The sequence below is a fragment of the Leishmania braziliensis genome, chromosome 23 (genome assembly GCF_000002845.2).
Source record: "Leishmania braziliensis MHOM/BR/75/M2904 complete genome, chromosome 23".
NCBI lineage: Eukaryota > Euglenozoa > Kinetoplastea > Trypanosomatida > Trypanosomatidae > Leishmania > Leishmania braziliensis.
In genome coordinates, this window is record NC_009315.2 from 536,480 (window position 1) to 548,731 (window position 12,252).

Here is a 12,252-nt window from a genome sequence, read left to right on the forward strand (position 1 = left end):
CCGAAGAGAATTGGGGTGCTGAAGTGGGGTGTGAAGGCGCTGAAAGGCCCGTTAAAAAAGGCCTCGAGCATCCGCGCGTGGTACACGAGGTCTGCACTGTCTCTGTTCGTCTCTCCCTCCCCGTACTTCTGCCCACGCCGCAGACATGCTTATCACCACGCACGCGAGCAGCGAATACATCGCACACGTACACACTTGTGTGCGTGCGCTGTGCTGTGTAGACTGCTTCAGATCCTCGGCTGTCAAAGCAAAACAAAATGTTCTCTGCACTGCTCTCCCGTCCATCCACCGCTGCTCTTCCTCCCTCCTGTCTCTCTCTCTCTCTTTGTACTCTAAGAGACACAGATAGGCGCCTGCAGTGATACCTCTCTCCCCTCCCACAGGCAACTTGTACGTTATTGGCACCGACATTCCTTTTGCGTTTCCTTCGTCCATTTTTCCTGAAGCTCATCTATCGACACCGACGGACGGACGAGGACCCACGACACTCGTCTCCCTCCTTCCCTCTGTTGAGAGCGTCGTACCACAGCTCTCTTCCCCTCGCTTTTCCGCACCACCACCACCGCCTGCTGCTGCTTCTTCGCCTCTCGTTTTCCTTTTCCGTGTTCATTTTCTACTGCACAGCATGGACGTCGCTATGACTCTGCACAGCAGGGCGATCGGTGCGTTGCGCCGGCACCAGGACATGGCGCTCAGCGCGTGTGTCCTGACTCTCATGCTGTGCGTGTGCGTACCGCTGCTGGTGGTGCTTCCCGAGTCACGGCCGTACGGTGGCACCTTCATTGTGTGGACGCTTGCATTCGCTGTGCGTGCGTGGCGGTACCTACCTCGAGAGAGGGCGCACGTGTTCAGGGCTGCACATCGCTTGGCCGACAGTAGGATGCAGCAGTGCGGTGTAGGAAAGGTCCTGGTGCCCTACACGGAGTCGTCTCGTTTGCTGCTGAGGACGAGCTGCAACAAGGGAAATCGACTGCCGAGCTCCCCGTCTACGGAGGCGACGCCATGGTGTCGCGGGTTTCTGGCGATCGGAAGCCGCTCGTCGACCCCTGCTGGACGCGAACTAGTCGGCATGGAGGACAACGCCATCACGGACAACAGCAGTGGCAACGCGAGCGGTGCCGCTGCGACCTCGGCTCCGTTGTCCTCTGATTTGTTCCTGTCAGCTTCTGCGCTAGGGTCGTCAGCCCAGTTTCTCGCACTGGCCCACACGGTCTCTCGCCAGGAGGCGTCTTGGCCGGTCGCCTCCCGCCACACCGCCTTCGCAACGCCGTCCAGGAGTCGAAGTAGCAGCGGGAGACGCGCATCGCTGCGCTCACCCAAGCCGTTCGCACACGTGCCCTGCGGTTGTGTCGCTGCGGCCACGGCGCTGACAGAGCACAGCAGCGATGTGCCATCCGTCGAACCCGCCTCACTGTTGTCGATGCCGCCATCGGCAAACTTCTCGTCTCGCACGCACTGCTGTACAGGCAACAAGATCGCCTCGGCGTCGCTGTCACAGACTCCCGTGGCGGGCGGCGCCGTGGAGTTCCTGGTGTGGCACCCTGCAGGGCCCAAGTGTGCCCCTCTGGACTCAGACGCCGCTTTCAGTGTGCACGCAACTGTCGGAAGTGGGTCCGTCTCACTCGCAGGAGGCCACGCTGTCCCCACCGATGTACGAGGAAACGGTGCTGTCTTCCTTGAACCACTTGCCATCACCGCAGATCACGGTGCTGAGCTCGACACTGCCGTCACCGCGTCCCCTCTCTCCGGCAGTGGCCCGTGAGGGTGCGTCCTGAGGCGCTCTTGTCGGTGTTCGTTGTCTCCTGGCCATATTACTTCGCTCTCGTTTTTTCATATTTTATTTTGTACCCTCCCCGCCCCCCTCTTCTTCCCTTTAGTTTCGCAACTCTCCTTTGGCTTTCAGTCTTGCCGCCTTTCTTCCTGCTCTCCCACCCCTGCTCAAGACGCACGCCCGCACGCGAGCACCACGACTGTGTTCATCAACGCCGGTAGCTCATAGAGACGTGTGTATGATTTTTTTAATCCTTTACAAGGAGCCCTCTTACTTAGAGAGAGGAGGGATATGAGGTGACTACCCTGCGAAGCGCACGACGGAGTGTACGGTAGGTGTGGGGCAATACACCAGCGTCATCGCTTGCTTCGTCTGTCGCTTACCCACTCTGCGGAGGGTCCCCCTCCCTCTTTCTCTCTCTCTTTCCCTCTTCCCGCTTCTTGGCTTTGGGGCTCTGTTGAGTTCCACCCGCCACCTCCTTTCGTGTGTTTTGTTTTTCGTTTCTGCGTCCTCGTAGAGCACGCAGAGGTGTGGCCGGCTCCGAAGGACATCAGCAGCAATGCTTAAGTGTGGTGAAGAGGAATACAAAATGGCATGCCTTCCCTCTTCCATTTCTGAAGCTGGCAGCAGGTGAACTCCACACGACCCACACACACACACATAGGGAAAGAGGCGGAAGAGTATGATGCCGGCCATGACGCACTATGGCATCAGCGCGTGTCACTGCCCACTCCTTCCCACTTGCTTCGCTCTCCTCCTTTCCCATCTTTCGAGGGTGGTGGACGGTAGCTGCGGTGTCATCTCGGCCTGTGTGCGCACAGTCTCCTGTAGGGTGTCACTCTGGAATGGCTCTCATAATTTCGTGTTCTTTCACGCTGCTGTTTTCACGGCACGCGTGCGAGAGAAGGGAGGAGCTCTCCTTGCCTGCACTCGCTCCTCATCGCCTACCCTCCACCCGTTTCGATTTCTCGCCTTGTTGTGATTCTCTCTCTCGCCCTCTTTCTCTTTATTCGTACAGACACAACTTTGCACTCTCCTGCTGCTGCTGCTTGTATTTTCTTTCACTCTCTTTCCCTTCTGCCCCACTCACTCCCCTATCAAATATGCACTTCTTGGGAGTGGAGTTGTGGTGTTGCCGCTGCAACCGCTACATCATCATTGACACCATTATCGTTGCCGTGGTAGTGATGGTGTGTGTACCGGTGTTCATTACTGTCAGTGCGGCCCGGGTGTACACCGGGATCCTCTTGGGTGTTGCTGTGATCATCTTAGGCAGGCTCTGGAGGTTTTTGCCGTCGCACAAACGCTGGGTGGAGCGGCAGGCATGCAAGATGGCGGTCAAGCTCGTGGCAGAGAATCGCACCGTGCGGCCACCGACACAGTTGCCATGGCTACCACCTGCAGACCCGTCGACTAACGGAAGTGGCGCTGTGGTGGTGCCGTTCTACTACCCGTGCGCTGCGCCCTCCTCGTCCCCCTTTTGTCCCTATTACCGCAGTACTCCAGTTCCAAGCTACGATGTGACGTCGAATCCATCTACTTTCACGAATGACGGGCACATGCTGTACGGAGGTTCTGCAGTGTCTCCTCCGACCCCACCGCCACCGCTGGCGATGCCTTTGGCCTTCTCATCCCCACGTTTTCCATCACTTTCTGGGCCTCTCGGCTATTCCCCCTATTCGCTACTACTCCTATCTTCCTCACCGCAGCTTCTGCATCAGGTACGAGATCACAGTGCACTCCACCGCAACGAACCCTCCGCACCCTCTCATTGGACTCCATAGGATCACGCGCATTTCCTGGACGGCACAGCACGGTGGCCGCCATCGCAGGTGGCGGTGACGCACGCGCGAACTTGATGCATCCCTTACCGGTACCGCCCGTGCCAGTGGGACTGCAAGATGCCTCTTATGCCGCTCTTGAAGGCGACTCGTTTGCGCCGAGTGCGTGTCTGCTCGCGGCAGAGGTCCCATTATCTGCGCAGTGGTGCTTCGCATTCGTCCGTGTTTCTTTCTCAGGGTGGAGGGCCTTCGCTTAGCGGCGAGAGTCACTGCGTCCGTCACCGGCGGCGTTGCTCTTCCTCTCTGCCTTACTCCTTCCCTGGAGAGCGATCCCTGTTGCAGGGATTGTCGTTAGCCTCCCTCTCCAGCTCTCCCTTTCTGGTATCCTCTGTATCGTACGAAGTCTAAGGAGACAAGGACGTTTTAAGCCACATCGTTTCAGGTAAGCATACCTCCTACTGTGGCTGGGGCGACACACCCATACACCTCACAGCAACTCCTCAGCCTCCCACTCCTGCTCTACTCTGCTCCTTCCGTCATCGCTTGCTCTGTCTTTTGCTTCACTAACCTTTTTTTTATTAACTTCTTCTCTCTCAACTAAAACCGTTGGCGCGGCGAACCTGTTGAGGGGTGGCGTGGCAGCGAGAGCGGCTTCCGTTCTTTCAACTACTCTACCTGTCTCTCTCCTTTTCCGCTTTGACGTATGGTCCTCTCTTGTTTGTTTCGTTCTTCAGTGTGCACGTCTGCACAAGGCAGACACTCTTTCCCTCTTTAACACGCTTGCATTAGTCTCACTAGGGCCCGGTGGTAGTGGGCAACGGGAGCTCTTTCGCTTTCTTTCTTTCCCACGACTGGGGGTGCCGTGGCAGGCTGCTGCCGCCTTGGCCAGTGAAGGAAAAGGGGATGGAGGAAGGAGGGGGCGGCGCAGAGACGTCTGTCTATGCCTGTATGCGTGCGAAGGGGTGCGTGTCTCTGATTTTGACCTTGGCGGCGTCAAGCTCTTGTGCACTTTCAGCTCGGGCCCGGCATCGGTTGTTGCGGCGAAGGCTGAGGCTTCACAGTCACTCAGTTACGGTGCACCCACCCGGGCACAGCCCACACTAAGGGTACCCTTTACTTAACGGCGCATGTCTTTCCTGCTTCATGATCGGCTTCCCATCTTGTACCTCCAGAACCAATGACTGAAACAAATTTAGGTGTGCAAGGGGCTCAACAGCGACGATGCCTAAGTGAGCTTGTCTCGCTCCGTTCTTCCCACAGGCCTCGCGTTCTCTTAGTGACTCGAGTTTCCTCCCTCCGCAACAGCAACAAAGGCCCAGCCATTGCTGTAGTTGTGGCTGTGGTGCACGTAGGTGTGCGCTCGTATACGGCTCGCTTCAAGGAGGTCTACCACTTCACTAGCTGCAGCGGTACCCCCCTCCCCCCCCTTCCCCCCCCCTACAGCGACTGTCTCTTTTGCTTACTGTTCTGGTGGCTTCCGCCCGCGGACATGCCCAAGAGCGAGGAGAAGCCGTTGTTGTTCATTTCACACCTATCACACTCCCTCTTCAGCAAGCTCGAGAAGGGAGGGTAGGCTTGCCGAGGGTGGAGTGCGGCTAGCAAGTGGCTGGATCAAGTCAGCACGACTATAACACACACGTTTCTCTACTCGGCCCTATACTCCCCCTGCTTCATTTTCTGACGGTGCTTCTCTGGCACTCCTCGCCCCTCGGCCGCTCTCTCGCTTGCCCCACCACCCACATATTTTCTCCGTTATACTTCTCACCTTGCGTGCTCCTCTCTCAGCAGCAAGAAAAAAAAAGCACGCGGCATCTGAAGTCAAGCGCGCACGTACACGCAGAGCTAGAGAGGACGCAGATCGCCGCCTCAAGCTTCCCTCCTCCCCCAAGCCCGCTTCTCGCTCTCTCTCTCTCTCTCTGCCGCCAGTTTACACTTTTTCACTCTCTATGCGTGTGTCTGCGCTGGCAGGCGAGACGTGGAGGGCAGGGGGGGGGTTCGAAGAACTAGTAAGCAGGCCCTGACCGTTGAAGGGCATCTGGCCACGCTTGGAGGCACGCGGGGGTGGAAACAAGGACGGCCACGACAGCCGCCCATCCCGCACACGCACGCAGAGAGGTGAGGCGCTCTCTTTTGTTTTCTTTTCGTCAGCATAGACAATTACCCCATTCTCCCCCCTCCACCACCACCGGTACCAGACAGCCACACACACACACAGCCGCGCAGGGGTTGCCTCTGCTCTCATCTGCACTTTTTCCCGTTTTCCCCAGCTCATCCTCACATCAGGCGTCGGCGTGGTTGTGTTTTGCTGTCGTGGTGACTGCCTCTCCCCCGGTCTCGTGAAAGGCGCCGGAACGGCAGAATAGCTGGAGAAGAAGTGTGCGCATACTTCTACCTCAAGGAACAAACAGCTTTCCTCTCGCCTCTTCTCTCCCCTCCGCACTCGCTTGCATCCACCATGGGGATCAAAGGTCTCTGGCAGGCCCTGCGCGAGTATGTCGACGATGGCCATCTCTCCCAGTTTCGCGGCCAGCGGGTGGCGGTAGACATGTATGTGTGGCTACACCGATGCGTGCATCGCTCTGTGCGCATCCGCACGGAGGCCGTCATCGCCTTCTTCGACGCCAAGTACAGCAGCATCACGGGGAGTACAGGGGCCGATTCGTTAGACAGCAGAGGTGATACCGCGACACTGGCGTCGCCGTCGCCGGCACCGTTGTCCCTGGACGACATCCTTGTCATTGACGATCAATTTGTTACACTGGTGCTAGACAAGGTGTCGGCTTTGCAGCGCTTTGGTGTCATTCCTGTTTGCGTCTTCGATGGAGCTGAAATGCCGATGAAGGGCGGCACCGATGAGGAACGACAGCGGCGGCGAGCAGAGGCCTTTCAAGGGGCGCTGACCAAGCTGGAGCAGCTCTATTGCGATGCGCGGCGTCGTCGCGGGTGCACGGCGGAGGACCATGCGGATGGCGCGCGTATCGCACTTCCGCGAGACACCCGCCCCTACGAGGAGGCCGTTCAACTGCTAGCGAAGGCTGCCGACATTTCGACAGAGTTGGCACACGCCGTTATCCAAGTGCTGAAGGAGGAACGCCATGTGGAGTGCATCGTCGCGCCGTACGAGGCGGATGCACAGCTGGCCTACCTCTGCCGTCAGGGTTACGTAGTGGCGGCAGCGTCGGAGGACTCTGACTTGATCGCGTACTACTGCCCCTGTATCATCTCCAAGCTGGACACCTTCTCAGGCAAGTGCGAGGTGCTGCAGCCACCGCTGTGCGCCCCGCACTTCTTTCGACGTATGGCCGCAACACGCGTCACCACCTCCACCGCTGCCACCATGCTGCTGAAGTCCGCTACTGCTAACCGACGCGCGGCAGCCGTCGACGATGCGATTGGCCACGGGCATGATGGAGTGAACAGTGTCCACGCCCGCATGCGAGCCTCTGCGCTCAAGTCTCTCCAGTGCCCACATTACTCCTTCAATGGGGCTGTTGGTGCAAGCACGGACGAGGGCGCTATCAGCGCCGCAGTCGCAACCGCCTTTACCTACGAGTCCTTTCTGCTTGGCTGCATCTTGAGTGGGTGCGACTACGTCCCCAACCTGCGCTCCATCGGGGTGAAGAAGGCGTTCAAGCTGGTGGCGCACGCCACCTCGCTGCGGCAGTGCTTCACCACACTGGAACGCGAATTCGGATTTCCCGCGGACGAGCTGAGGCGCTATCGGCACCGCATCTTGGAGGCGTTTTACTGCTTCGCACACCACCTCGTGTACTCACCCCTCACTCAGGAGATCGTGACGTACCATCCCCTGCCTGGCACCGACCGCGGCGGGACCGCTGAGCTCAAGACGCGGCTGGTCGGTCAAAGGTGGTCTGCGCAGATTGCGCAGGAGGTGTGCGTGCAGTGCCTCAAGGACCCGTGTACCCTGCAGCTGTATAGAGGGGTGTATCAGCCATGCGTCACGCAGTACCTGCAGCGGACGAGGCGCGGGCAGACCTCGCTGAGGGCCTACGCCGGCTTCCAGGAGATGTCGTCGAGCCGTGTTGTAGTGCATGTGGAGAAGCAGCAGCGAGACGGACTGGCCACCTCGCAGCGAGAGCATGCCCAGTGTAGCTTTGGCCCACCCTTGAAGAAGCAGCGTGTTGCCTCCGGATTTCTCGGCAGCAGCGCTGCACTGCCACAGACATCGTCGTCATCGCAGCAGCCCGCAGAGGTGGTGGTTGTTCGATCGAGGTTCTTCATGGTGCGCGGGCGCACCGCGGTGTGCGAGCAGTGGTCCACCAGCGAAACGGACAATGAAGAGGATGTGGAGAGTGGCGAGTCAAAGGAGCCCATGGTGGTGCCCGGGCGAGCAGCTGTCTGCCCAGCAGACCCAATGATCGACCCCAACACCGGCTGCCGCAGCCCTTTCTCGTCTCTGGCGCGCCGCCCATCATCTCCGGCGTTGCTCTCGATCACAAGGGCGGCCAGCGGCACTCTCACCGATGACTCCGCCAGCGGGGTTGGGTCTACAGTGACTTCGACCGTGCGCTGCACCGCTGGCATGACTGGAGCGAACGGGACGTGGGAAATGGCGGATGTCAGTGACACCAGCGACTGCGCTAAGCTTGATGAGACTGCCGAGCGCTTGTCCACCGTCTCCTGGATGGGCATGGATGGGGCATCTGCGAGCGCTGCATCCCTGCTCTGCAGAACTAGTTCAACTCTGTTCATGGGGGATTCGGAAAGCATGAGGGATGAGGAGTGCGGGGTGGAGGGTGAGGACATGGCAAGGCGCGCGCCGGTGGTGAGGGAAGGGGCGCGAAAAGTTGGCGGCCTGACAGAGATTCCAGGCGTAGAGCCGTATGTGCATGGCATCGCTCAAGACACTAATTCGACAGTAGAGGCTGCAGGGGCGCAAGGCATGTCCTCTGCGCCATCGCCGCCACGCTGCGATTGCCCGTTTGGCTACTGGCAGTGCAACCGCGCTCACTCTGTGTTCGAGTCTTGCTTCGTTGGGCGGCATTGGAGCCATGACGAAGGGCCGCTGCTGTCATCGTCCTTGGAGCGGCCGACGGCACGTGCGTCTGCTTCGGTGACTGGCTCTTCAGCAACACTGTCTCCTTCACCAGCGAGTCCTCTGCAGCGATCAGCTATGTCGCCGGTTGGCAGTGTCGCTAGTGGGTATGTGTCGCGCGCTTTTCGCCCTCCGCGCTCCACTGCGGCCGCCTCAGCTCCGCCCCTCCCCGCCGCAGGCAAATCGCAGGCCACACCTCTGCACGTCTGCAACACGAACGCCAAGGGTGTGGACTTGGCTGTGCTGCGGTCGTCTTCGAAGGCAGAGCCTTTGACAGCCGCACCGCTGACATTGTTGCCCTCCTCAGCATTTCTGTCGTCTCCAGCGGATGGGGACGCCACGAGCCGTGCAGCCCCACCGCCGCTGCCGACTCCCCCAGCTGCCGTGCACGTGGCTATCTTTGAGAAGATGTCGTTCAAGAAGACATAGCGGTTCACCTGCGGGTGCCCTGCGACATAACTGACGACCGCGCAGCGCGTGCTTTAGGGAAGGGGGGAGGGGAATGCAGACACATGCATCCACACCCACACACGCACCAGCACTTCTCTTTATCGTCTCTTTCACTTCCATTTCCTTACGTATGTGCCCCTCCCTTCCTGTGCACGACTGGGCACAGAACGTGATGTGGCCGATCTCAGCTGTTTGTCTGTCGTTTCCCCATAGAAGTGCTGCCACTTTTGTTTGTTTGTTCGTTGTGCGTGTCTCCCGTGCTATTACGGATGGGGAGGGGCGTGAGAGGTGAGGTGGGGGGGGGGAGGGGGGGAGCTTTTCTTCGAGCGCAGCCGCAATTTGTGGTGGTGGCAGTTTTGGTAACAACAAGGCGAGTCGTTAGTTGTCGCGTCCTCTCTTCCATACGCACCCACACACGCACGAACTGCCTTTCGCCCCTCGCTTAGCTGTCTTGATAATCTCGCTGTGCCTTAAATGAATGTGGGCTCTCTGCACTGTGGTGCAACACACAGACACCCCTTCCCCCGCTCGGTGATGATGCAATTCGGCGACATTTTCAGCCTCATACCGATTTATGTGAAGTAACGGGCGAAGTAGGCAACACAACAGGGAGAAAGCGGCCCTTTGATATGTACAGGTGTCTCTTCCGCGCAGTCCATAAAGAGGCGCATCTTCATTCACTGCTGCCGCTCATCCCTACCATCTCCCCAAACACATACGTGCTGGAGGAAAAGGAGGGGGTGGGACACAGCACTGCACGCACAGACACGCATGTGGCCCAACCACCCCTTCATTTCCCTCCCGATGCACAGGCTCCCGGAGCCCGCACTGACACCGACCCCCCCCCCCCCTGCTGTCGTTCCTTCTTCTATGTTCCTTCCTCTCTTTGCCGCCTCCACCTCCCCTTAAGCAATCTAAGCACGAAGGCATGCGACTACATACGCGGAAGTGCATGTACGCACGCGCACGTGTGTGTGTGCGTCTCCTTTCACTGCACTGCAGCCTAAAATCAACAATGGAGGAAACAGAGCAGAGCCAGCGGCAGTCATTTCCTGTGCCCTCCTCCCTTCTGCCTTAGCGCCAAAGAGGCCCTTCCTAGTCCTCACTAATACACGGGCGCACTCAGCTAAAGAGTTAGCAGTAACGGGGGTACGGAATCTTTAGGGATTTGCAAGGATGCCTCGACTACAGTGCACTCACGCTTTACAGGCCAACGAGTCGGGGATCGATACACACATGTGGCTCTATCAGTGCTTGAAGAGCTGTGTGAGCATCCACACGGAGGCTATGACACAGCATTTCACCTTGAAGTGCCGCGGTGATATCGCGGCCACCGGTCCCAAGGATCACACTGCGCTCGAACGTATCAACTTCCTAGAGGTGTCTATCAGTGGATGACGACTTCGTCAGACCTTCCACGCTGCATCGATGTGGTGCGGAATGGGGTGGTGCTCCCGAATCAGTTGGCATCATTTCGGTTATCGTGCTGGATGGTGCTGCCTTACCACTGAAGAGAAAGGGCAGGAGGGAGATGAGGGAAAAGCGATGAGCTTCAAAGAGGCGGTGGGGTTTCTGCAGGAGCACCGCAAGGAAGAAGTGGCGAAGGAAGTATGAAGTGCTTCATGAGCGAAGCTGCTGAGGAAAGAACGAGCTCAATAGGGACCGAGGTCAGTGAAGCGAGGGTGTGTACATCTCGATGGAGCTGGCACATGCTCTTACTCAGGGATAGACGAAGAGGATCGTGAAATGCACTGTCTCTCCCTAAGAGGCAGAGGCTCAGCTGGCCTACCTGTGGAGTAAGGGCGCGTTGAGGGCGATGCTATCGCATGAGCCTGACATACTCGCATACTTCCGCCCATCTGTCGTCACAACGGCGAACTTGCCCGTTAAGTACCGGGTTCTGAGGGCATCCTAATGCTCCCCGAAGCACTTCGCTTACAGATGCGCTATCAGCGCCGCAGTCGCAACCGCCTTTACCTACGAGTCCTTTCTGCTTGGCTGCATCTTGAGTGGGTGCGACTACATCCCCAACCTGCGCTCCATCGGGGTGAAGAAGGCGTTCAAGCTGGTGGCGCACGCCACCTCGCTGCGGCAGTGCTTCACCACACTGGAACGCGAATTCGGATTTCCCGCGGACGAGCTGAGGCGCTATCGGCACCGCATCTTGGAGGCGTTTTACTGCTTCGCACACCACCTCGTGTACTCACCCCTCACTCAGGAGATCGTGACGTACCATCCCCTGCCTGGCACCGACCGCGGCGGGACCGCTGAGCTCAAGACGCGGCTGGTCGGTCAAAGGTGGTCTGCGCAGATTGCGCAGGAGGTGTGCGTGCAGTGCCTCAAGGACCCGTGTACCCTGCAGCTGTATAGAGGGGTGTATCAGCCATGCGTCACGCAGTACCTGCAGCGGACGAGGCGCGGGCAGACCTCGCTGAGGGCCTACGCCGGCTTCCAGGAGATGTCGTCGAGCCGTGTTGTAGTGCATGTGGAGAAGCAGCAGCGAGACGGACTGGCCACCTCGCAGCGAGAGCATGCCCAGGCTGGCCTTGGCGCACTACTGGGAAAGTAAAAGCAGCAGCGGGTGCCGTCTTTAGTTTTGCGAGCGTGGCAAGCAGTTATGCTGCCCAGCATCACGGTCCCCTCCGCATGCATACGTATTAGGGTGTGCTTTTAATGCCCTTTTGTGTGTGTGTCGCCCGCTGCTCCGCTTTTTTTTCTCATCGCCTCTCTTGTGAACTTTTACGAACTTACTCGTGTCTCTCATTCTCTTTTCAGTTCAGTCATCACCTCTTGCGACAGGGGCAACCGGCGTGCGTATGTGTGTGGCGTACGGCATGTCGTGTTACACCATCTGTTGCGCACCTCTTTTCCTTTACTGTTTGGTCTCTGCACTGGTGCTGGCCTTTTCGCATGGTATAGCGTGCGTGTGTATGTGCATGTATGGATGTGTACGTGTACGTCTCTCTCTCTTTGCCAGCCTGCAGTTTTTTCACGGGTTTCAGTAATTTATTTCCGCGATTCCTCCCGCGTGGCTGTTTCGGGCCTCTCCCCAGTGTTATCGTCATCGGGCAGAGGAGTGTGGAGGGATCAATGCACAGTTCTCTTTACACTCCCGTCCCCCTCCTCCTTTATCGTTTTCTTCCCTTTGCGGTCCCTCTCTTCACGCGACTATCACTCTGCTACACTTCCGCACT

The 12,252-nt window shown here is 58.4% G+C and overlaps 2 protein-coding genes across 2 annotated transcripts; both read left to right on the top strand.

Annotated features, from left to right (window-relative positions):
* Positions 1–625: 625 nt before the first annotated feature.
* Positions 626–1,762, top strand: LBRM_23_1380 (hypothetical protein, unknown function; the record flags this gene model as incomplete). Its single annotated transcript, XM_001565160.1, has 1 exon — positions 626–1,762. One exon carries the CDS (start codon positions 626–628, stop codon positions 1,760–1,762), a length of 1,137 nt encoding a protein of 378 aa, XP_001565210.1.
* Positions 1,763–6,007: 4,245 nt separating this feature from the next.
* Positions 6,008–9,037, top strand: LBRM_23_1390 (conserved hypothetical protein; the record flags this gene model as incomplete). Its single annotated transcript, XM_001565161.1, has 1 exon — positions 6,008–9,037. One exon carries the CDS (start codon positions 6,008–6,010, stop codon positions 9,035–9,037), a length of 3,030 nt encoding a protein of 1,009 aa, XP_001565211.1.
* Between the last annotated feature and the right edge of the window lie 3,215 nt (positions 9,038–12,252).